The 23,906-nt window shown below is 46.9% G+C and overlaps 1 protein-coding gene across 2 annotated transcripts in view; it reads right to left on the bottom strand.

Annotated features, from left to right (window-relative positions):
- Positions 1-23,906, bottom strand: part of SPOCK1 (SPARC (osteonectin), cwcv and kazal like domains proteoglycan 1) — a 462,088-nt gene that overhangs the window by 116,959 nt on the left and 321,223 nt on the right. For both annotated transcript variants that reach the window (XM_084793963.1, XM_084793962.1), the window contains exon 5: positions 3,210-3,336. In XM_084793963.1, the coding sequence (XP_084650089.1) occupies positions 3,210-3,336 (127 nt within the window). The remainder of the gene's footprint in view (positions 1-3,209; positions 3,337-23,906) is intronic.

Raw genomic sequence — 23,906 nt, 5'->3', positions numbered from 1 at the left:
ATCCGAACTGAAAGAAGTACTGCATGTCATGTACCTTGATGAGGAGATGTCCTGCCTTTCATGTACCACCATGGGCAGCAGTCCTGGATATCATGTAGCCACATGGGGAAAGGTCATGGACATCCTGTGCATGGAAGCCATATTGGATATCAATCTCACCGAACAGAGCCAAGATCCAGCAGCCTGGACTCCACTTCCACCCAGTGCTGGGTGAAATGACAGGGAAAGGAAAAAAGGGTTTGCAAATGATGGGCTCCAACGTACTGTGCACTGGGCGGCAGAGTTGTCTTTGTTTTGCCCTGTAACATCATATGTTATCTGGAGGCGGAAATCTTGTGGGTTGATCTTAGGTTCTGGGGAGTCAGGCCTATAAGCAGTACCTCTGCAGTTGAGATATTGGAAAATCCCTACTATAGAATGCCACTCCCTTTGCTACTTCTAGAAGAATCCAACTATCTTGGGCAGATGCAGAAGCAAAACTTAGCCAATGTGGCCCCGGGAAGGGCATCTGCTTCATAGTGAGACTGAAAAGTGGGTTCCTTCCTCCTGCCTTGACTGACTCTCTACTTTGAAGAGATAAACAATTCAATGGGAAATCTGTGACTGTTCACCTAGGGTGTGGGCTTCCTGGTAACGCTAGGCCTGGGGCTGTCCTTCAGCCAAAGATGATTTTCATAAGTCTGTCTTCATGGTATGAAGTCACTTCTGCTTACACATGCACCATGGCCTCACCTGTCCTGTTTTCCAGAATCAATGACCTCTGTGTTTACTAATAGTTAACCCATTCATTCCCATTCACTGAGCCTTGATTAGTATTCTCCAAAGCTTTGTCTGCAAGACCCCAACATCCTTTGGAACTCGATAAACAAGTGGCCTATCTTTAGGGGTGGGTGATAATTAAAGAATATTAACCTGACCAGATGGAAGCGTGCCCTCTGGGAGAAAGCCCCACTGAGTGACATCATGACTCACAGCTGGTCTCTGCCTCACAGGCTTATGCAATCAGTACAAGACTTGTGGCTTAACCATATTTGATTCGTGACACTCACAGGGAACAAAGGCAGAAGACGAGGACACTTGGGCCAGGAACCCAACACCGCCTACCTGGTGGTACTGCCATTCCCACCATTCTACTTCCTTGTTTTAAGATCATTGACGTGGGTAAATCACATACACCCAGGCAGAAGATCATGGGCATCAGAAGCTGCTATAAGCCTTGTCCCAAGCAACTGCAGTGTTAACACATCCTGTATTTGGATCTAGAAGACCCACCAATAGCCTAAGTGCCATAGGCTTGACCCCAGTCTATGACTCAGTCCACTGAAGGAAGCAGGATCTTTAGGAGGCAGAGCCTAGATGGAAGAACTTAGACCACTGACAGTAGGTCCATAGTGGGGAGATATTGGGATTTTTTTTTATCATAGCTGCCATAAGGTAAACAGGACTGTTCTGTCACATGGCATGTCTCCTCCATGTTGGACTGTGCCTGCACAAGCCCCAAGCAATGGAGCCAAATGACAGAATGTGACCTTTGAGTGAGGCCACCAGCCAAGACAAAGTATTCAACCTTGAAAGTTGGTTGTCTCAGGCATGTAATGGACCAGCAGCAGATTAGCATAATAGATGCTAACAACAACCTTTGATGATCGGTCTTCTATCCTCTTCTCCTGCTCCAGCAATAAACTGAGCAAGGGTGGGAGCCATAGACTTGTCCTACCTGTTCAGGAACTGAAGGGTGCTGCCTGCTAGCATAGTAGTGCTAGGGATTGGGGCAGGCCTCTGAGCGCTTCACTCCACTCTGTGTAGAGGCCAGTCCCTTCCTGAAAACATGAGGAGCCATTGCAATGGAATCTTTCCAATATAAATTCTGCCTTCTAATCATGCCACCCACCTGCACCTGAACGCGGCACCCGTTCCGTACACAAGCCAACATCCCTGACTGCAGGAAGGCCTTGATCAGCAAAGCCTCTGAGACAGTCCTTGGGCAGCTGACAGTACTTCAGGCCAGTGCATTAGACAGGTCACCGTTGCCCCTGCCGCCCAGGACCACCAAGGACCTGCTACATCCAACTCTGCATTTCACCTTGCCTTCTTTTCAACTTTCCATGGGCTGGCAGCTGGGTCTCAGTGAAAAATAAATAAATAAAAGCACGGCCCGTCTTTGAGACTGGGGGATAAGAATAAATTGCCAGTGACATCTATAAACCAACTACCCCAGATATGTTGCCATATCAGAATCAAATGTTAGTAAAAGCTGTCTCTAATCAATTCTATCTGAGAGCAAGAGGAAGAATGGATGAGGAAACTGGGATGGGCTGGTGCCGTGTGGGCAGGATGCACTGGCTCTAACTGCGGACACAGTGGTTCTAACTCACAGGGAAGGTCTGCAAATGCAGAAAGGAGGATTATGACTCCGCCCATGACAAAAGCCAGCTGCTTCATTTCTACTAGATTGTATTTTCCCAGTACCTTGCACTCTGCCTGGCACTCAGCAAGGATGCAATTAATACCCACTGAGGGAACAAATGAACTGATGGTGCCGTGGCTATGCTCCCGGAATACTAACGTAAAAGGCGTGGGTCTACCTGGCCTGTGCACCACAAAAATCATTGGGGGAAAGTAGCTGTGATCGCTTGATGACTCCAGTAAGACTGAAGAGAACAGGCATTGAAAGGCTCTTCCCAGGCAAAGTGGGGTCTGCAGTGTGACGATCAGCCTGGGCAGCACAGAAAACAACTGTGTGTACAGCAGGAAAGGGACAAGGGAGGAGGTGGAAACACTTGAGACCCACACAACAATGCGAGCCAGGGTGACCTGGGTAATTTCTGTAAGAACTCACTACTCTAGGCACCGCCCTGTGAAACTTCAAGATGGCAAATGAAGGCATGGAGCTCTGCAGGAGGACGTGAGAAGCACCAGAGCCCCGTCTCCACCAGAAACATCAACTCCCAGGCTGTTTCTCCAAGGGTCAAGCTATGCCATATGTGACTTTTGGACAAAGCACATCCCACTCCCCACTTAGGCTTTCAGCCAGTGCAATCACATTTCACTTTGTTTTGCCTCCTTGGTCAGAAGTTACCTATTTTCAGAGCCTGTGTCTTTTCCAGGGCAAGGCCCGGAATGACTAGGCTGCCCACAGGGTACAGAGACTTGACACAGAGACATGCAGTGATTTTTTTTTACGATACGGACAACAATAAAAGGCTAACCTTGGACGTGTACGTGTGGCCATCAGATCCGCAGACCATCGCTGACTGTGCCACGGGGCAAGGCTTGCACTTGACCAGATTTGAAGGTCCAACCCAGTGTTTGTGGGCCACATTCCCCTTCTTTTGCCTGAGGAAGAAAAAAGAGGGGAGGTTAGTCAAAACTCTGCCCCTCCATTGGTGTTTTCCCTAGGTTGTTCCCAAAGAACACAGCTAAACGCATACACTAAATCATCCCTAAAATAGATAAGAGGCCGACCGCTAGCCAGCATTCCCATTTGTTCCAAGTCATTAAAAGGTGCCAGGAGGTCTTCTCTCCAAAGCATGCACTCCACCCAATACCGAACCAAGCAAAATTGAAACATTGTAAAACATCACATGCCCACATGGAAAGAACATCACAGACACTTCAGAAACAATGAGAGAGCGTTACAGTGTGCCGCAGGAACTAGTTCAAGGCAGCACAAGTGTCTTCCCACAGCCTTATACTCTCCTGGAGCTGCCAGGAGCTTCCATATTGACAGCAAGTGCTACTATGTGAGCACGTTATCCAGAATTACTCCAAACTGCAACAAAAGACTCCTTCCCGGATGCAGAACACCATCTCTGGGTGTATTTTAAAGCCATGTCACTACAGCTTCCAACATGACACTTGATAAAGGCTCTGAGGTGACGTCACTTCCAACTGTTGGCACAAGGAGTCTCTTCTCTCATTCCAGTTCTAGTTTCTTCATCTCACATTTGTTGCAATGATCAGTGGCATCCATGTGATGGCTGTGTCCACAAAAAGGACCCCAGAGAGGGAGGGAGGGAGGGAGGGAGGGAGGGAGAGAGAGACAGAGGGAGACAGAGAGAGAGAGCGAAGGGCAATCTTCACGCAGTTCTCTTGCTGTGACTCCCATGGGCCAAGAGCAAATACCCATCAACCAGGCACTCTGCGCTGCCCACCAATCAGAGAGAATAGTTATCTTGCCCTTGAGGTGGTTTGCTATGGCAATCAGTCCTGCATGGTGATTCGCATGTGGACTCTGCGGTCAGAAAACACGCCTAAACACTCAAAAACAGCTCTACCACTTAAGCACAGTGTGACCTTCTTGATGATACATTTAATACTAAAAACTCCAACTTCTCATCTATAACGGAAGGAAAGAGAAACTGCTTCCGGTGGCTGTTAATAAAAATCACAATGTGCTATGGTTTGAACTCAAAATGTACTGGGGATGTATTTGTAGTAAATGTCCCAAACTAGATGACAAACTGGGGGGCTGTTGGTGGGAAGTACCCCAATGGGCTGATGCACTGGGGCTTTGTGAGTAATGCCCCCAATGGGCTGATGTCCTGGGACCCTGGTTGCTCCTTGATGTGTTTTGAGGAAATCCTTGGACCCTGCAGGCTCTCATTCAGCAAACAGCTTAAGCCCTTAATAGGTTTAAATATGATGGAATTACAAGCTGCAGGCAAGAGGGGAAGATCTCTGGGGAAGAGGCATGCCCCTGGACACTATGCTCTGATCCCTTTCCGTGTTTGTTTTCTCAGTTCCCTGTCTGAGGAGCCTCTGTCACATACTCCTACTCACACCTCCCTGATCTGCCCAGCCACAGGCCCAGCAATACTGCAGGCAAAGTCTGAGGGTTAAATCCTCCACCTCCCAGAGCCAAAAAGACATAATTCCTCCCTTCACGTTGCTTTTCTCAGGTACAGCAATAGCTATAACTAGTGCGGCCTTCAAAACAAGAAGCAATTTGAGTGGCAGATATTACAATTGCTTTCCCCAATGGATGACACCACAAAGAAAGGAGCTACCATTACTCTCAGGACCTAGAGCCGGAAGGTCTTTGACCACTAAGAACTCAGGAAGCTCGAAGGAATCTTCTCTGCTAGGTGAGAAACAATGCCCCCATCCCTCAGAAATTCAGCTATGGTGTCTTCCAAATGAGAGAGAATGAGAAAGAGGGAGGGGGGAAGGGAGGGAAAAGGAGAGAGAAAAGAGAGGAGAGAGAGAGAGAGAGAGAGAGAGAGAGAGAGAGAGAGAGAGAGAGAGAGAGAGAGAATAGCAAACACTAACTGGTTCCTGTGCTACCTACACATTCATTAATAATTTAAGGGAGGCAGTTGGGCGAGGAGGGTGTGTTTAGGGAACTCCCTGGGAGCAACATCAAAGGGAATCAGTTTATACCCATAGCACAGCTTCCTGGGGCCATCAGGGATCCAGGCAAGAAAGAAACAGTTTGGAACCTGTCTGACCAAAGAACCAGAGAACGAAATTTTAGGAGAGCCGCCATCACCCAGGATTCACCTTGTTTGTTTTGCTGAAGAGGGAACAAGAAACTCTGAGAAAGGCAGAGTCCTGTCTGAAGTCTCGGCTTTGATTGGTAGTGAAACCTAGAGCTCTCAGAGAGTATTCAAGGATGAAGCTTTGCTTTGCGCCATGTCTTAGCTATTTTTCTATTGTTGCCACAGAACACCATGACCGAGGCAGCTTATAAAAGAAAACATTTCACTGGGCTTACAGTTTATGGTGGTTTGGGTGAGAAAGCCTCCCCTCCCCAATAGGCTCATATGTTCAAATACTTGGTCCCCAGTTGGTGAAACTGTTTGAGAAGGATTAGGAGGCGTAGGAGGAGGTGTGTCATTGGGGAATATGCTTTGAGGTTTCCAAAGCCCATGAATCCCAGTTAGTGTGCACTTATACTATCTATCTATCTATCTATCTATCTATCTATCCATCCATCCATCCATCCATCCATCCATCCATCCATATATATACTTATCTAATTAGCTAGCTCCAACTTTCAGCCAAGGTATAAGCTCTTAGCTGCTGCGTCAGCATTATGTCTGGCTGCCTGCTGCTATGCTACCTGCTACGATGATCATGGATGCTAACATCTGGAAACTGCATATTCAAGTTAAATGCTTTCTAAGTTGACTTGGTCATGGTGTCTCTTCATGGCAATAATAGCCCTACCGAAGAAAGAATTGTCATAGAGCTGAGATCTCCCATTTTGGTCCTCAAGCAGGAGGCAGAGGACACATTGGGAATGGTGCTAGTCTTTTGAAACCTAAAAGCCCATGTATGGTGATGGTTCAGGAGAGAAACCAAACAAAACAAACACACACACATGCACATGAACGTGCATGCGCATGCGCACACACACACACCCTTGGGGAGTTTAGGCCAAGGCAGGGGAGGGAGAAGTGGACACTGCAGCAATGGAGGCAGCAATCAATCACCAGATAATGACAAGTGTTCTCTGTCTCTGAACCTGAACTTCATTATCAAATGACATTCTTTACGGTAAGCAGGAGGTGAGGCTGACTGTTGCCTCGTAGAGTTATGGCACCATGTGGCCATTGGGTGGAGATTTTGCACATGCCTACCATGTAGCTGTCAGTCTGCAGCTAACCACAGGATCACAGGGTGATAGAGCAGCAAGTACCTGAAGTGATAGTGTTACTTGTATGTGTGTGTTCGGGGCTGACTGCTTGGTACTGAATGGCGATTGGTGTGCTCTTTCCTGGGGAGGGCTATCTCACGGTCAGCAGTCCTTCCTTAGATGCCCATCGTTCTCTGTGCAGCGTTGATTCCACTCTGGCATCTTTATTGTTGCTGCCCTTGTGCAGCTCAGTTTCAGCAGCCACGCTGGCAAGACTTAATGGATGTGATTTTTTCCATTAGTGGGAGACCCAGACTCACAAAAATGGTCCCTGTTCCTCCGGCTCTTATAGTCTTTCCACCTCTGTTCTTTATGTTCCCTCAGCCCTAGTAAGGGAGAGTTTTGTGGACTCCACTGATGGGTTGTAGTTTCCTGTTATACAGATTGAGTATATTATATTTAGGAGTGTGTGTGTATGTGTGTGTGTGTGTTTACATATATGTGTGTAACAACAGTTAGTAAAAAGAAAGGCCATTAATCTGAAAGAAATCAAGGAGAACATCTTAGCTATGTTCCCAGGAAACCCTGGCAGTGATCTTCTCTCATTGGGAGGGCTCAGTTATATAAGCAGAATCTTTGAAAACACGTCCCACTATCTCTTTACCTGCAGAAGAGAGTGCTCACCATGTCCAGTGGCAGGAGGTCATGGATCGTGTCTAGGTAGAACCCCCCTCAACCTTGACTCAGATGCCAGGGAGACGTTTAGTACAAAGCCTATAGCATTCCGATTTGCTGCTGGTTCCAAATACCCTGTTATACCTGCCAGATGGGGTCAATCCCAGGTATTCCTATGTCAACCCAGATAGAACCTCAGTGCAAATGGCACTCAATGGTAGCATATTTCCAGAAGTCAAATACGTAAAGCTATGTATCACCAGTTGTAAGCCAAGAGGACTTAACTTCCCTGGTGTCTGTGTTTATTTTCCTTCCTCCAATCCAGCACAAATCATAAAAAAAAAAATACCCACTCAGTCAAAGCAAGTGACTAAGAATTCTGACTCAAATATTTCAATTCTGCAGTCAATGAAGAGTGAAATCCGATGAAGCAGTCTTGATGGAAATACTATGCCCAGTGTCACAGACATTCATCAGCAGGGTGACACAGCAATTTAGTCTGGAGGTAGGTCCTATCAGCCTTTCCTGGGCCACAGGGCTGACTCATGTCTGCCTGGCAAGACTGAGGGGCAGCCTCACCTCCTGCAGGCCCCCTATAGACAGACAAGCAGAACCCCACCACCAGAACATGGTCCATGTATAACAGGATGCAAGCTTGAGAGCTGTCATGACACCTCCATCTTCCTTGTCTATAGCATCTTCCCCACTGGGCCTACTAATTTTATGTCCAGCCAGCATCCATGCCTGTTTTGTGCACCATTCAAGTCTGCATTTGGCAATGGCTTCCTGTCTTCACAACAGGAATACACTTGTGTATTCCACTTCAAGCTTTCAACCCATTGCCTTCTATGAACCCTTCCTCATCCCTGTGACTGTCACACAGCAGCTGGTCACATAGCAATGCTTGCTCCAACACCGCATCCTACTCAGACTCAGTGGTGGACACTGACTACAGCACAAAATGCCTCTTCTGAGTCTGTCTTCCTCAGGGTACCACACAGTCCAGAAGGGCAGTGGTTGGCTCTTCCTTTCTGTCTTTTGTTTTTAAGAAAACAATTCTCATCACTCCTTCCTCTGCCTGCCTCTGAGAGGAAGACTGGCCAGTGCCTCTGTATTTTCACTATACGCTGTGCACAGTCTTTTAAATAAGTGAGAAGCATTAAGTTTATTGCTATTGATACACAAGGTAAGCTAGAATAGAAACAGAAAGAGTGTCATCCATCAGTGAATGCTACTGGCATGCGCCCAAACAGTGACTGGTTCTTCTAACAAGTTCAGAGGGCTACACAGCGCCACGTGTGGCTGTCACGTTAAACGTATTTAGCTTTAAAAATATTCTTTGCAACACCAATCAGAAGACTTGTATAAGCAAACCCATCTATCTGTACTCATTATACATAGAAGAACAGTTCAGCCGCCGTGGATCCAATCACACACACTTACGCGTTGACAACAGGGACCAGTAGGATAGACTGGCCAGGTCACAGTAACTCTCTTACAACTTGTTCTCTCCAGGTTCTCAGAGATGTCACCTTGAACTTTTGGCTTTCTACATCAGTGCTTCCCTCTCCTGCTTTTGACTCGCCCATGCTGCCTCTCCCCCTGCATCTTCCCCGCTCCAAATTGCACACCTGCAAGCAAGGGAGTCTAAGGACATCAGCTGTGGCCTAGCAATTCGCTTGCTGATGCAGAGAGGTGCCATGGTCAGGGTCCACAGCATGCGTATGGCAGAACAATCATTTTTTTTCCAGCAGTAAGTACATCTGTAAGAATAAATTTACTAACATAATCCTGCTGTATGAAATTCAGCAATTTCTGTCAAAATATTTTAATGAGAAGAAGGAGGGAGGTCTAGGAATGGGCAGCTGACAAAAGCACACACAGTAGAAATGTTGTCTTTTTCCTTCAGTCGCCGAAAGAGGGGCTTTCATGTCACCCCCACACAGCATTCTAGCTTGGGTAAAAGTGTTTGCCTCTATACATGAACAGCTGGTGAAGGGGCACAGCAACTCCAGGGAGTAAATAATAGCTGGAGCGACTCATTCGCTTTAAATAACTACCACATACCAACCTAGAGGTGCAAATGCACCTCCAAGGTTGTTCACTCAGAGCAACTCTCTGGGGGTGGCCACCATTAGGACCACCAAAGCTTGCATAGTCCGTCACCAAGCACCACCTCACTCCCTGGCTTGTCTTTGTCCTCCTGAGCCTGGAAGCTCAGAGGTGTGAGAACCCATCAATAGACAACCTCTCCCCAGTAATAACAGTGTTTGTTTGCTGCCATCAAAGGACTGCATGCGTGCATTCTATTCTTGTGTTAATATCAAAGTGCCCATTCAAGAATAAAATTGAATTTGTTTGCAAAATCAAAACTAATTGGTTCTAAAACAGGGATGGGAGATACCGAGATTGTTGACATGGTGGCTATTTTGAACCAGAGACAAAATAATGAATGTTAATTGAAATGAAAACATGTTAACCATTGAAATAATCTGTCATGTACAATGGTGCTGTGATTTCTTGGGTGTTAGGGTTATTTCTGTCACTATCCTCTGTCATAAAACTACACAGGGATGGAATGATGGCTTGTGCCATTTATGAAAGCTGTCCCAGTGAAAGAGACAGGTTCCCACGTGACAGATTCTCCATTCCAACATGCATGTGCTTAAAAGCCCCCACTCCTTCTAGGTCAAAAAAGTTCCAGACACAAGATGCTGTCCAAACATGTCCAGTGTCATTAATGAGGCAACAGAAGTATAGAAAAAGAATACTTCTCTGGGCTATGTGGTACTCTGTGGTACTGGGCTAGGTGGTACTCAGTGGTACTAGGCTAGGTGGTATTCAGTGGTACTGGGTTAGGTGGTACTTAGTGGTACTGGGCTAGGCGGTACTCAGTGGTGCTAGGCTGGGTGGTACTCAGTGGTACTGGGCTAGATGGTACTCAGTGGTACTAGGCTAGGTGGTACTAGGTACTCATTGGCACAAAAACCAAATAGGGATGCTAGAAATGTAAAAGAATAGCAGTGTGATAATCAGAACAGCTGCTAAATATTTGCTGAGGGCTTATGCTCTACTTCTGATGAGGATATGACCCCTTCTACTGGTAGTAAGTAGCAGGGCCTGTGCCGAGCTCCTATGACGTTACAGTCATTGCTTTGCTTTAGGCACTTTTTGTGAACAGTCCCATTTACTCCTCACAACAGCTCCAAGGGGGGGGGGATATTGTGGTACAACATGGGGAATCTGGAGGGAGGAGAAGCAGGGAGATTTCCTAGGCAAATCAGAGATGGGGCAGTGGGAAGACTCAGACCCACTATCCTGGTCACTACCAGAACTGAGGTGGAAGGCATCTACTGGCTTATCTGCAAGCTCTTGTGTGGCTTCGGCCCATCCTGGTTGGTCTAGCTGAGGAAGGTGAGATCCACAGTGCATCTCGGATCAAGGCTTGGGCGTGACAGATGGGAAGAGTGGGGTCCAGATCAAGCAGCCAGGCACACGCCAGCCCCACACTCCAGACAGCCCTGAGTCAGAGCCTGAGTACTTTCAAATATATAAGCACACTTACTTTAAAAGTCTTAGAGTAGACTTGGGACTAGCCAAAAGCTTTGTGCCTTGAAATCTATGATTCCAAAGGCAAGGGCATCTCTTTGAGGTTCACAGCCCCTAAACTGTGGCTCACTTCAACATGAGACTTTTTGATCTGCCCTTCAACCCAGCTGCAGGATAGTCAAGGCAGCTGAGGATACAGCCATGCTTTGTAAATGAGAGGTGTCAACAGCTTAGACTAGAATTTCTGAAAAGGCTACTCAAGCTGTACTTGTACAAGCAAACTGGAAAATAAACGAGTAGACATGTCAAGCCCATAATACACCCTCAACAAGACAGAAGAGGCAGGACAGAGACCATGGGAAGGGGGAGCCGTGCTTTGCAGCTCTCTGCAGCTCTCTGTGGCTCTCCATTGTTTCAACTCCTATGGCTGGATATGGCTAGTTTAATTTGCCTAAAGCTTAAAGGGAAAATGCATTTAGAGAGTTCTTAAGGAAACCAGGCTCACCCCACCTGGCTTGTTGTTATTTCTGGAAATGTTTTTAAAGACCCAGGCTGTCAAATAGAAGGAAAATCTCACAGTGTGGGAAGGAAGATGGAGCGAAGTGCTCCCTGGCTAGGCATATGGGAGACCTAGAGGATGGCCACCCTATCACACGGTCCTTAGCACTTTGACTCTTTTAAAGCCAATGTCTCAAAACTGAAGGCACAAGCACTCCAACACAGGAATCCAGAGACAGTCTACCTTTTCAACAAGCACAGTGTGTGCCAGACCCTGAGCAAGGAACTGAATGATAAAGCCAGCATTGTAATGGTTGGATTCTCTGTGAACTCAGCTCAGATCAACCACCAACATCATGCATGGTGCAACTTAGTGGCTATGACCAGGGGGGCTCACTCACAACAGGGAAAGCCTTTCTGATTTTGTTGTTAGACATATTTAAAAACACTAGGGACACATGGACCACTATCTTTAAAATAGTGTGTGTGGGGTGTGTGTGTGTGTGTGTGCGTGTGTGTGTGTGTGTGTGTTAAGAAAAAGACTGTGAGTTAATGGCTTTCCTGGGCTCTATAGTAAGTGCTGTGACAATTAAGCAATGCTCTTGGGCCCTACCTCAATACACACACACACACACACACACACACACACACACACACACACACATACACGGGGAGTGGGGGTGGGGGGGGAGGGAATGGGAGGAGAGAGAAGAGAGAGACAGAGAGAAAGAAAACACAGAAAGAGACAAAAGGAAGGAAGTAGAGGATTCCTGACTATAACCCAGAGCTCGGGACACTATTTGAATCATCTTTTTTTTTTTAGACTTGCAAACCAAATATCTTTGCCCTGAGATCCTGGCCAGATTAGTAGCCTCCAGCCTGACACATCCTCAGGATTTCCCAGCTGGGTGAAGGAGATCAGCAGACTGATTGGTCATGAGTGCCACCAGTCTTCGGAGACAACTTATCTAGAGTCACCTGCTTTTAAGAGAGTGACAGATCATAGCCAACGGCCACAGGGCTTTGTGAGGCAGAGGATAGTACAGTTGTTACTTAAACGTCAACTGGTTAGCAAGCTTGGCCAATACACCAACATGGAAAACCTACATCGCTCTCCACCCTCCCCGTCTACACACACTCACACACTTACAGACCCCAACTAAAATTGTTCATGGCCAAGAAAAACTGCCACAAGTCAGCAGTATAACAAATCAAAGGGAGCTGGGGCAATGGGTCTGTGCTTAATAACACTGGCTGCTCTTCCAGAGGACTGGGGTTCAAATCTCGGTCGTATGGTGACCCACAACCATCTGTAAGTCCAGTTCCAGAAAATCTGACATCTTCTTCTGACCTCCACACATACAACACACAAATACTTCACAGACATACATGTAGGTATACGTCCATACACATAAAATAAAAACAAAAAAGTGAAATCTTAAAAAGAAAAAAAAAGCCACTAGAAAAAAAAATTGTAAAAAGTTGACCTTTCCTTATTCCCTTAGGAAAATGGGTTTCAAAATCCACTTGTTCCCAACTTTGGAAAGAAAAGAAGCTGTCACTACTACGCCCTGAGTCTTGCTTTCCTGTTCTCTGAGTATTCCATCTTTTAGCCTTTGGACTTTAGAGGAGCTCTTGGCAATGGACAAGCAAAAAGGCAAACGTAACAGCAAGCCCAGGACTTGTAACTTCACCACATACCCTTCATACAATCCCTTGGAGAGGAACCTCACGGAAGGCTTTGCTCATACAATTCCTGGTTAGGCATCTGCAAGCAGAGGTGTGTTTGCACTCTGGATTTTGCTGTTACAATCTTAAAAAACATTGGCTTACATTTCCTGGGGGCCAATTAACTGTCACACGATGAGCACATGCAAGAAACGTATGCCCATGTTTCCTAGTCACCAAGGAAACCTAGTTTCCTAGCAAGACACTTTGCCCTGGTAGGGCTGCATGTGATCTGCCTTCATACAGAGATAGCCAGGCAAAGGAAAGGGTGGCGTTAGTGACATGCAGGCTCTTAAAACTGTTCTTTTAATATTCATACATACCTCTAATGGGTTTTGATTAAATCCACCTTTCCCATATTCCCAATTCCTACTTTTTTCCTCCTAACCTTGTGTGCTTTTTCAAAAATACCTACTGAGCCCATTTAGAGTTACCTGTGCATAAAGGGGTGTGGGATCACCTACTTGGACCTGCATCCCTGAAGACAACTCTCTCTCCTGAGCAGCTATGGATTGTCAATGGATTGCCAACTGTGGGACCTCAGGAGCCTCTCCCCACACATCATAGAATTATATCTGGTTTCATCTTGTGATGGTCTTATGCATAGGGTCCTAGCCGCAATGAGTTCACATGTGCAACTGCACTGTCAGATCTGGTTGAAACTGTTTTGCTACAGACTTCTACTTCTTCTGGTTCTTATCATCTTTCTTCCAACTCTTCCATGGTGATCACTGAGCCTTGGGGAGAAGGAGGTTGATCCAGGCATCCCATTCAGGGCTGAGCAGAGCAGTCTCTTATTCTCTGTACTTTGAACAGTTGTGGGTCCCTGTATTAGTTACCACTTACTGCAAAAAGATACTTCTCTGATAAAGATTGAGAGATGCCCCAATCTACTGGTGTAATAAAGTACTTAGGGTGCTTGGGTGCTTAGGGTTCAGTTTCCCACTGTCCTATTTAGGGTTTCTGTTGCTGTGATGAAATGCCACAACCAATGCCATTTGGGAAAGAAAGGGTTTATTTCAGCTTACTTTTCCAGGTAATGGTCCACCACTGAGGGAAGTCAACAGAGCAGGAACCGGGAGGCAAGAGGGGTGCTGCTTACTAGCTTGCTCAGCCTGCTTTTCTATAGAACCTAGGACCAGAAGCCTAGGGGTGAGCCCACCCATAATTGCCTGGACCCTCTTACATCAATCAATAATTAAGAAAATGCCCTACAGACTTGGTCTTATGGAGACATTGTCTCAACTGAGGCTCTCTCTTCCCTGATGACTCTAGCTTGTGTCAATTTGGGCTAAAACCAGGCAGGCAACACAATTGCCACACCCATTTAGCAGACTACTACCATTAGCTTCTCTTGTCGGGCCTAGGGCCTAGCTATTCCTGGACTTGGGGCCCAGGTAATATTTAAATGGGGTGAAGTGGAGCACACAGGGTGTAGGAGGAAAATGGGGAAAGAGACAACACTAACAACCTTTGAAAATACTGTGTGGAAGACGATGGTGTAGAATCTCCCTAAAACATATACATAAAGAGGTTTAGGTGGCATTGTCCTCTAACAGGGGGCAACCCCTTACCCAGACATGATAGGATATTTACTAAAAGGACCAAGGTATGGACTGCCTCCTCTCAAGTTCTTGGTTAATGGTGGCCCACCAACTCCCTGCAAACACTACTAGTTCCATTGTTCTTAGTAATTTCAAGAACTCGATGAAAAGACCCTGTTATTTCTAAAGCCGCTGCAGACTTGAAAGAATATGGAGAGTCACACTGGTCCTGACCTGACAGCGCCATCCCTGCTGGGTGGTGTTCACAGAGATGGAAGGCTCTGTGTACGCCACCAGGGAAGCACAATGATCAGTAGTCCTGCTCAGCCACGAACCCTGTGAGGTACAACACTGTCTGAAATGACGAGCTATATCGATTGGCACAGTTGTGGTATAAATGTTAAGCAAGTGGCCAACCATTTTCTAATTGTATTTAAAGCCTGCTCTATAAGACAGAACGCACAGGACATGTTTAAGAGCAATCTAGTCTCACTGTGACATGGCATTTGAGTAGCTCAGGCGGCTGCACACTGTTACCCACAAGCCATCGTTACTAGGTCATTCTCCAAAAGCGCAGCACAAAGGAAGTGTGTCCACTCATCTGCGCACAGTGTCCCTGGAGCTCAAAGCTTTCTTCACAGTTGGTGCTAGAAGGGAGAAGATAAAGACTCACAGAGCTGTTTCATATCTCTGTGGTCCTCACTGTAGAGAATTTTCTGGTTGAAGCTTTTGGGCATGAAGCCTTGCTCCCTTGGTTGACACTTCAGTTCTTTCAGAATCTCTCCGTACTCATTCCTAGGGCACAGCCCACATGGCATTCCTCTCACAGAATGTCTCAGGTGCCTCTGCATTTACCCTTAAGTGTGTTTTCCTGCTGTCCCTGGCTGCTCCTACCTAAGCACACACACATGTACACACACATGCAGACATATACATGCACACACACACAATGCACACACACACACACACACACACACACACACACACACACAAAATGCATGCACGCACACATGTACACACACCTTTCCCAGTTGTTTCACAAGGAGAGACAGGATGCTCCAGCATATGCCAGCACAGCTGTGCCTGTATGTCTCGATGTTTCAGAGTAGAACCTGGACAGCTACAGACCAGTTACCAAGAACACAACAACCTGTTAGCTCTGTCAGGGGAGAGTCAGCCGAAGGCATTGGTGCTGCCTTAAGAAAGCTGAGCAGACAGCCTTCTAACTCTGCAAAACTCAGAGGTCGCTTGACAAGGGGATGTTTTTATTTCTTCAATGCGGCGATCAAGGGCACCGACCGAGCGCTCTTTTGTACAAATCTTTAAGTTGATTTTTCTTCCATGAAAGAGATTTGACAACATGGAAGCCAAAAGGTCAGTTGAGGTAAAATGCTGCTCAGCAATGCACCAATCTGTACTCCAACAGTTGGGCACTGGCGTAGGAGAAAATGCAGGCCTGACCTGGGTGGACAGCCTATTTGGCACACTGCTTATAAATAAGAAGCATGGCTCACTAGGCTCCTGAGTGCATCCAGAAGTCAGAGCACTGAGTTGTAAGGGAGCGTGAGAAACGGGTAGCTGGCCTGCTGACAAGTCTGCACATCCCCTTCTACGCACTTCTTCTGCATAGAGACCCTAGTGGTATGAGCACCTGTAGTGGAATCTTTGGTCTTTTATAAAAACTCAGTTATGCTATGTAAATAGGTTTTTGTTTTAATCCCAAGTGTGGGATATGGAGCTGCTTTTAGTTTGTTCACAGCAGATAGCAGTCTCAGGTGGCTAGGAGCCGGGGGTGGTCTGTGCCAGCTGCAGATAGTTTAATTCTGAGGACTCAGAGAGGGTATAAATACCAGAGAGAGAGAGAGAGAGAGAGAGAGAGAGAGAGAGAGAGAGAGAGAGAGAGAGAGAGAAAGGATGCTCCAAGAGAGAGGAGGATGGGAGCTTTGAGAGGACACTCTGAGAGAAAATGCTTTGTAGGACAGAGGATTCTTTGAGGAGAAGATGGAGAGAGGAAGAAGAAGGCTCGTGGCTCTGCTGGATATCCTGAGGGCTGAGATTGATATTTTTCCCAAAGGACTCAATGACCCTCACCAGCTGGAGGTAGCCTAAGAAACCTATGCCTGCTTTCCCCTCTAACCTTCTTTCTTTCCTACCTGGTGTTGGGGCGTTGGAAGAGATTGGGGTGGAGAGGGAAGGTAGGGGCATAGGAAATCCCATTAAAATATGTAATAAAAGGTATGGCTACAAGCACACTGCCTACTTTGAGGTAATGTGCTAACCAGTCACAGTCCATAGGCTTCTACTATAGAAGTCAGTGGTTCTCAGTCTTCCTAACACTGCGGGCCTTTAATACAATCCCTTTTACTGTGTGACACCCCCCCCCTGAACCATAAAATTATTTTGTTGCTACTTCATAACTATAAATTTGCTACTGTTATGAATCCTAATTTAAATATTTAATATCCAGGGTATGAGACACCTGAGGGGGTCACGACCCACAGGTTGAGAAGCACTGGTATAAAGTGCAATAAAGTGAACTGTTCCCTGAAACGGTCTCCAGAGCAGTAGTTCTCTGCATACTCACTGAACCACGGGCAGTACAGTCTTGTCGGGGCACCCGCTGATGGCTGAAACAGCACACTGAGAGGAGCCCTGCTCCATTACCCCACCCTCTGCTAGAGCACTCTTTCCCACCTACCACACTACGATCCAACTGAAGCAAAGTGTTTGCATATGCCACCACCAAATGGCAACTGATGATCCCAAGGCCAACACGGCAATGATGAGTCCACGTTCCCTCGTAACAGGAGGGGAGGAAATTGGTAACTGAAGAAACTGTCAAGTGGAGAGCAGGTGTCCAGGCAGCAACCCTATCTCATCATGGATTATTCTGCTTGGTTTGCAGGTATATATTAGACTCACAGAGGGCAAAGAGTGAGCCGCAATCCTGAGGCCCTTGGAGAGGTCGGTATCTCATCCGCCAGCCCTCTGTTCTAGGCTTTTGTCCCAGACAGAGAAAATGATGGAAATGCTGCCGACTCTCTTCCCAGGTTTCCTGCTGGCTAGGTGGGTGACATGGCTCAGATAACTTTATTCACTCTATTCACTCATGTTCTTAGGAGCTAGAATGGTGAGTTCCACAGACTACAGGATGAAGAGTCCAACCTTACAGAGAGGAGAGCCTGGAGTCTACACGCTTCCTGGTTGAAGAAGTCCTTAAAGTTGAAAGCCGGGTACTTATGAGGACTCAGGAGGAGCAGAACCATGCAGGGCCTGGCACGGATGGCTGGAATGGGCAGCATTCAACGCTGGTTCCTTTCCTGGCCTCCTCTCTTAAGGTAGGGCCAAAGGTCATTCTGCAGCACCAGGAGGAACGCAAACCAGCAGCTCTGAGAGACAAATGACATCATATCGCACAGCTCCAGAGGGTAGGTGGCCTTTATGTTTGTCTACCCATGGTGCACAGGGACAGGATGGACAAGGGAGGCAAGAACCTAGAGAAGTAGGTCACAGGTCAGACAGGGACAGAGTCCTGGAACGAAGCTCTCCCCAGAGAACAAAGTGGCATGGATAAGCGGTAAGTTCTGTGCAGAAAGCACAAGGGAGTAGTAGCTCTGGTCCCGCATTCCAGCAACCCTCACTTCAAGCACCAGTTTGTAACTCAGCTGACAACATCCCAGCTCCTAACTAAGCAAACCATCCCAGTTCCACATCTGTAGCTTCTCCCTTAAGTGACTCATTGACCTACAAAATATTTTGTGAGCACCTATCATGTGCCAAGTCCTGAAGCAGGCACAGAAAGCATGAGACGAATGTGTTCTGCCACTGAGCGGAGCCTAGTGTCTTAGCTACTGCTCCATTCCTGTGAAGAGATGCCATAACCAAGGCAACTCATAGAAGAAAACACTTAACTGGGGGGCTTGCTTACAGCTTCACAGAAGAAGTCCATTCTCATCATGGTGGGGAGTGTAGCAGTGGGCAGGCCTTATGCTAAAGCAGAAGCTAAGAGCTTTACATCCTGATCCACAGGCAGCAGCCAGAGAAAGAGACGTGGGCTCGGCATGGGTTTTTGAAACCTCGAAGCCGAGCCCCCCAGTGACATACCTCCTACACCAAGGTCAGACCTGCCAATCCTTCCCAAACAGTTTTACCAACCGTCAAACATTCAAACAAATGAGCCTGTGGGGGACATTCTCGCTTAAACTATCACACATAGCAAGGAGGAAACTGCAAACTCAAAACATAACTTAATGTGAGTGACCAAATGTATGCACTCCCTAGACCATATATGAACGTTCTAACTCTCACTGGGGTGAGCCCTCTGAGAGGGTGGTTAGATCATGATGTCACGAATCTTCATGAGACCAAAGCAAGCCCTCCTGCCACAGTGCAAAGGTATTATCCATGAGGAACAGGCTGTCACCAGAGCTCAATCTTCTGGTATCTAGACTATGGAATTCACCACCTTTAAATTGGAAGTGTCTTTTCTCTATTGTTTATAAACCGCCTAGTTTATTGTGCTTTGCGTATGACAGAGAGGTGGTATAGAGAAGTGTGGCTCCCTCTGTAATGAGACCTATTCCGTAGAGGAGGTGCTGACCCGGGGTAACAAGTAGGGGCCAGAAAAGTTCTGAGAGCCAGGAGAAGCCCACATTACCAGGCATGGGCTATTAGGGGAAACTCTAATGAGGCAAGAAGAAAAGAAGAGAGCTTTGTAGAAAGCCGCAGTCTTCTCAGAGAAAACCTCAGCAACCTGAACAAAACGTCGAACGTGTGAACGTGAACACGATTCTGATGAGGGTTCAGGTAAAAAAATGGGAAGCGTGCTCCCAGAAACTGGAGGAAAGGTCATGCTTCTGCTAAAGTGCCAAAAGGCCTGGTGGAGCAGTGTTTACATCTTAATCCTTTTGGAAAGCAGAACTTGAAACACTGGCAATGGGTGCTTAGCACGGTTTAAAGTCTGAGATGTTCACCAAAAGGCAGTTGAACTTGAAGGTCTGTAACATTCTCGGCTTATGTCAAAAGAAAAAGCAACGCCTGGTTAAGGAGAGGGTTTGGGTTAGCGTTTTAACAGAATCCAAGCACCGTTATGAAAGAAATGGAGAGACTGGCTAGCTATGAAAACAGAAGCCAGGAGTTAGTATCCTAAACAAGGGGGGGAGATGCCCTCTAAGAAGCCACCTTCCTGACCCAGCTCAGCATGCAGGAGCCCCTGAAGGCCTTACAGGACTACCGCAGAGAACTCCATCAGGTCAGTGTTCATTAACATGGATCCCACAAGCCAAGACAGCAGGACCACAGTTGTGAACTGCCAGGCTGGGGAGCCAAAGGCCGGAGCCGGACAGACAGCCATTCTGGTTCCTCGGGGACAAAGTGGAGAGGGCCAATATGGTTAGCATGTGAGTCCAGGAGGTGAGATGCGTGTGCTCAGGGGACCTGGAGGGTAGGACCTCTGTCCAGCTGCGTCTCAAAGGCAGCGTGACAAGCTCAAAATGATGTCCTTAAAAAATATTTATTATTTAATGTGTGTGTATGTATGCGTGTACATGTGTGGCATGCACATGCCCACAGGTGTGTGTGGGTGCGCACGTGGAGGCCGCAAGAGGGCGTCAGGTTTCCCTCTATAATTCGCTATGCGAGGCCTTTCCCGGAATCTGGAGTTGATGTTCACTTGCTGAGGCTAGAAGCCAGCAAGCCTCAGGGATCATCCAGTCTCCACCCAGCTCAGAGCTGGAGTTATAGGCAGGGGCTCAAAATCCAGTGTGAATTGTGGGAGCCAGCTCTGTTGTCCCCTTTAAATGATTGCTTCTGCTTGCAACAAAATATTTATCGAGTTCCTGAGGGCTGTCCTAGCATTCTCTTCAGGAAGTACTTAATAGACTCACAAGCAGTGAGCAGTCCCCGGAGGAAGAACCGGGCCTTGAGTCTCGCCTGTATTTGGTTCAGTTTTCTTTGAGAGCGTGGAATTTGACTTTCAGGTTGATAGTGAAATGAGCTGGAGGATATTGTTATGAAGATAGGAGCTGGGGACAGCCCGGGTTGGAATGAATGAAACACAGAGAATGAACGCTTTGCTTCCCTCTCAGTGTGGTGAAACTGAATTCCAAATGCTAAGATATTCAAATGTGGGGTGTCTGGGTGGTGACTGGGCCTAGAGCGTGAGACTGGAACTGGTGGCTTTATTCTTCTTCTTTTTTTTTTCCACTTTATGTGTGTGAGTGTTCTTCTGACATGTATGTGTGTGCATACCCGATGCCCGCAGATGCCATATGATCCTCTGGAATTAGAGTTAAAGGTGGTTGTGAGCTCCAAGGTGGGTACTGGGAACTAAACCCTAATCCTCTGCAGAGGCAGCGAGTGCTCTTAACCACTGGGCATCCTCCAGCTCTGGGATTAATGACTTTATAAAGGGGCTGGGGAGGTATGGGTGTCTCCTCCTGCCACATGAGGGCCTGACCGAAAAAAAAAAAAAAAAAAAGAACCTCTAAAATCCAGAAGAGGATCACACCAGGCATGCTATCTGCTATGATTTCTCCAACTCCAGTAGTCTGACAAATAGAAAGAATCTTCCATTTAGAACTGACTTGGTCCCTGCAATTCTGTTATAGCAGCCATAGAGATGATGACAACAGTGATGGGATCTGGAACATTGCACATGTGAACTTGTGGACTCATGGGCATCCCTGAAGAGGACAGCTATCATTTTCCCATCTCGCTGTTCTTGGGGCACCTGACGTTCACACATGAACATGCACTACACGCTGAGCCCCACACTGCTTTACTTACCATGATGATACGGTGCAGGGATTAGACTCACGAACTCATGAGTGGAGATTCACGGCAGAAAAGCAGCCTGTTTGCAGAGAGGCTCTTGCACGGAAGATGGGGTTTGGGGAAAGAATTGCCACTTAACAGCTGTTAATATCGACATCACATGCCAATATCGGTCACTGTATGTCTGAGTCAGTATCCTTTCCTGCTCTTAAACCACTAGTGAAATCTAACAATTACCATTGACCACTGTTGTTCCCACTTCGCCTTCCACCTGCCTTCTGCTCCGACTGTATTGGCAGGGGCCCCTCCTTTCTTAGAACTTCAGCTCTGTGTGGTGGGATTGCTCACTTCCTATGCTAGAGGGATGCATGTGTGACCTTACCTTCCTCTACTAGAACAGAATCTCAACATGGAGATGTTTAGAATTTCTGTGCACATGTGCACACATGCACACGCACACACACACACACACACACAATTGCACACATGCACACACCTACCTCTAGCATCTCTTCCATAACATAGAGTCTGCCTTCAAGAGCAAGAAATCAAGGAAATTTAGCCTTTTCTAAACTATACGCTCAAAGCCACATTAGATGCCCGTCCTACCTGGCTGAGAACCAAGCCTGTGTCTGTGGCCATCAAGGTACTGTGTGATGACAAAGCTCTGCCTTCCTTTGCAGACTTACACCCTCCATTGCTTTTTCCACCACTACAAGGCTACCCTATACTCACTTCCTTTAGAACAGCAGCACCCTCCCTCCTCCTCCTCACCCATAAGCCTTTGCTCCAGTATCCCCCCTACCAAAACCACTTTGCCCTACTTCTGGCTTGTGTCATGAGGCCTTCTCTGTTCAAACAAATGGAAGTGACTTGCATGGAGCCGTGTGCCTTAAGCTACAGAAGAGTTATCATCTGTGATTAGATACTCAGTTGAAGTCTGTCTTTTCTAACAGACTTTAATATCTATAAGGGTAGATTATATCCTTTTATCACAGAATTATAAACACACAGCATAGTGTCTAGAGAAAGGTACCCACATGTGTTTGTTGAATAAAGGCATCATAACAAACTCCAGTGCAGTAGCATATGATTAATACCCTTGACCTTGCCATCACAAGCACATGTAAGCAGTGTTCTGAAGTGGTCCTATCAAAGTCATGCCAGACAGACTCAAGCCCTGGATTTCACCATTCCCATATTCACCCATAGTCACCCTAGGTACATGCCAAGAAAAAGAATCTCATCCCAGCTGGGAGGGCAGCCCCGCAACCTTGTCTCTCATGGCCATGAGATACTAAGCCATGGCCTCCTCTCCCATCAGACCAGCATCACCCATCGGAGTTAGCCCCATGGCTCATTCAAAAGGGTCATAGCTGTGAAAACATCAGAGGCAAGGCAGTCTGCCAGAAGCCCTTTTACCATCTGATAATGGAAGTGCATGGGTTCAATGAGGACCCGTGAAAAGCATCACTCGAGAGAGAGCACTGGAAGGGAACCAAGGTCCCCAAACTAATTAACATCATCGCTCTTGTCCCTCTGTGCATGAAGGTGGCCCTTCCCTCCATGAAGACCATTAAAGACAGAACATTAGCCTGGGAATTCTATTTAAAACATAAGCCCTTCTAAAGATAGTCTTGAAAATCCATCTAAACCCTGCTGAACCCATTTTCTGGCCCAAGGATCTGTAAGGTAAGTGCCTGGGACAGTCACTACTACAGCATCTGCTGTCGATAAAGAAGGTCTCTCATGGTTCACTGGTGGAATTCAGCTGGTATGAAATGTTGAAACTGGAAGCCTATGAGTGGGGATCCTGATGAGTCAAGCAAAACAAGAGCAGGCAAAAGTATGGTAATACAGGAAAAAGAAAGCAGCTGAGGAAGCTAAAATAGAAAGGAGTAAAAAATGGGATACCTCAATAGTATAACTTTTGTTTATGTTTTTTTGAGGGGCCCACATGTGTCAGGCCTATCTGTCCCCAGAACCTGTGTCCTCAGAATGGGTGATAGCATTTAATATCAGCATATTACAGGGTGCTCAAGCCTGTTTATTTCACAATGAGCAGGCACAGGTGTGTGAGCGTGATCCGCACCTGTGTGCCATCAGCAAGACCTGCTCCCACAAGAAGTCATACCCAGTGATTATCTATTCAAAATGGCACACCCACCTCAGCCCTTTTTTACTCACACACTGAATCCTGAAGCTAGAGATTTGCCACTGGGTACATTGCTTAATAAGCAGACACACAGAAACACCACCTAAACTGCCAACATCTGAGGCAGCTTGCAGAGCAGGAACACACTGAATGCCTTCATCAGACATGGAGGCAGGAAATGGGGGGGGGTGTCCCTAAACAGCCCTGTGGCCTGTAAGGAACCAGTCATCTCAGCTCTGAGGATTCAGGGCTTAACATCTGGGCCCATGCACAGAACATTCCTCATCTCCTGCAAACAGGAAATGGCTCAGAAAAAGACTAACAAGAAGCCAGTGTTTCAGAGGCAACGGGACACATGAACCCACCTTTGCAGGCAGGGTGGCCTGGGAGCCTAGAAAGTGGG

The sequence above is a fragment of the Acomys minous genome, assembly GCF_964271855.1.
Source record: "Acomys minous genome assembly, chromosome: 9".
NCBI classification, from domain to species: Eukaryota; Metazoa; Chordata; class Mammalia; order Rodentia; family Muridae; genus Acomys; species Acomys minous.
The sequence above is the reverse complement of the archived record's forward strand: the minus strand, read 5'-3'. Positions and strand labels throughout refer to the sequence as shown.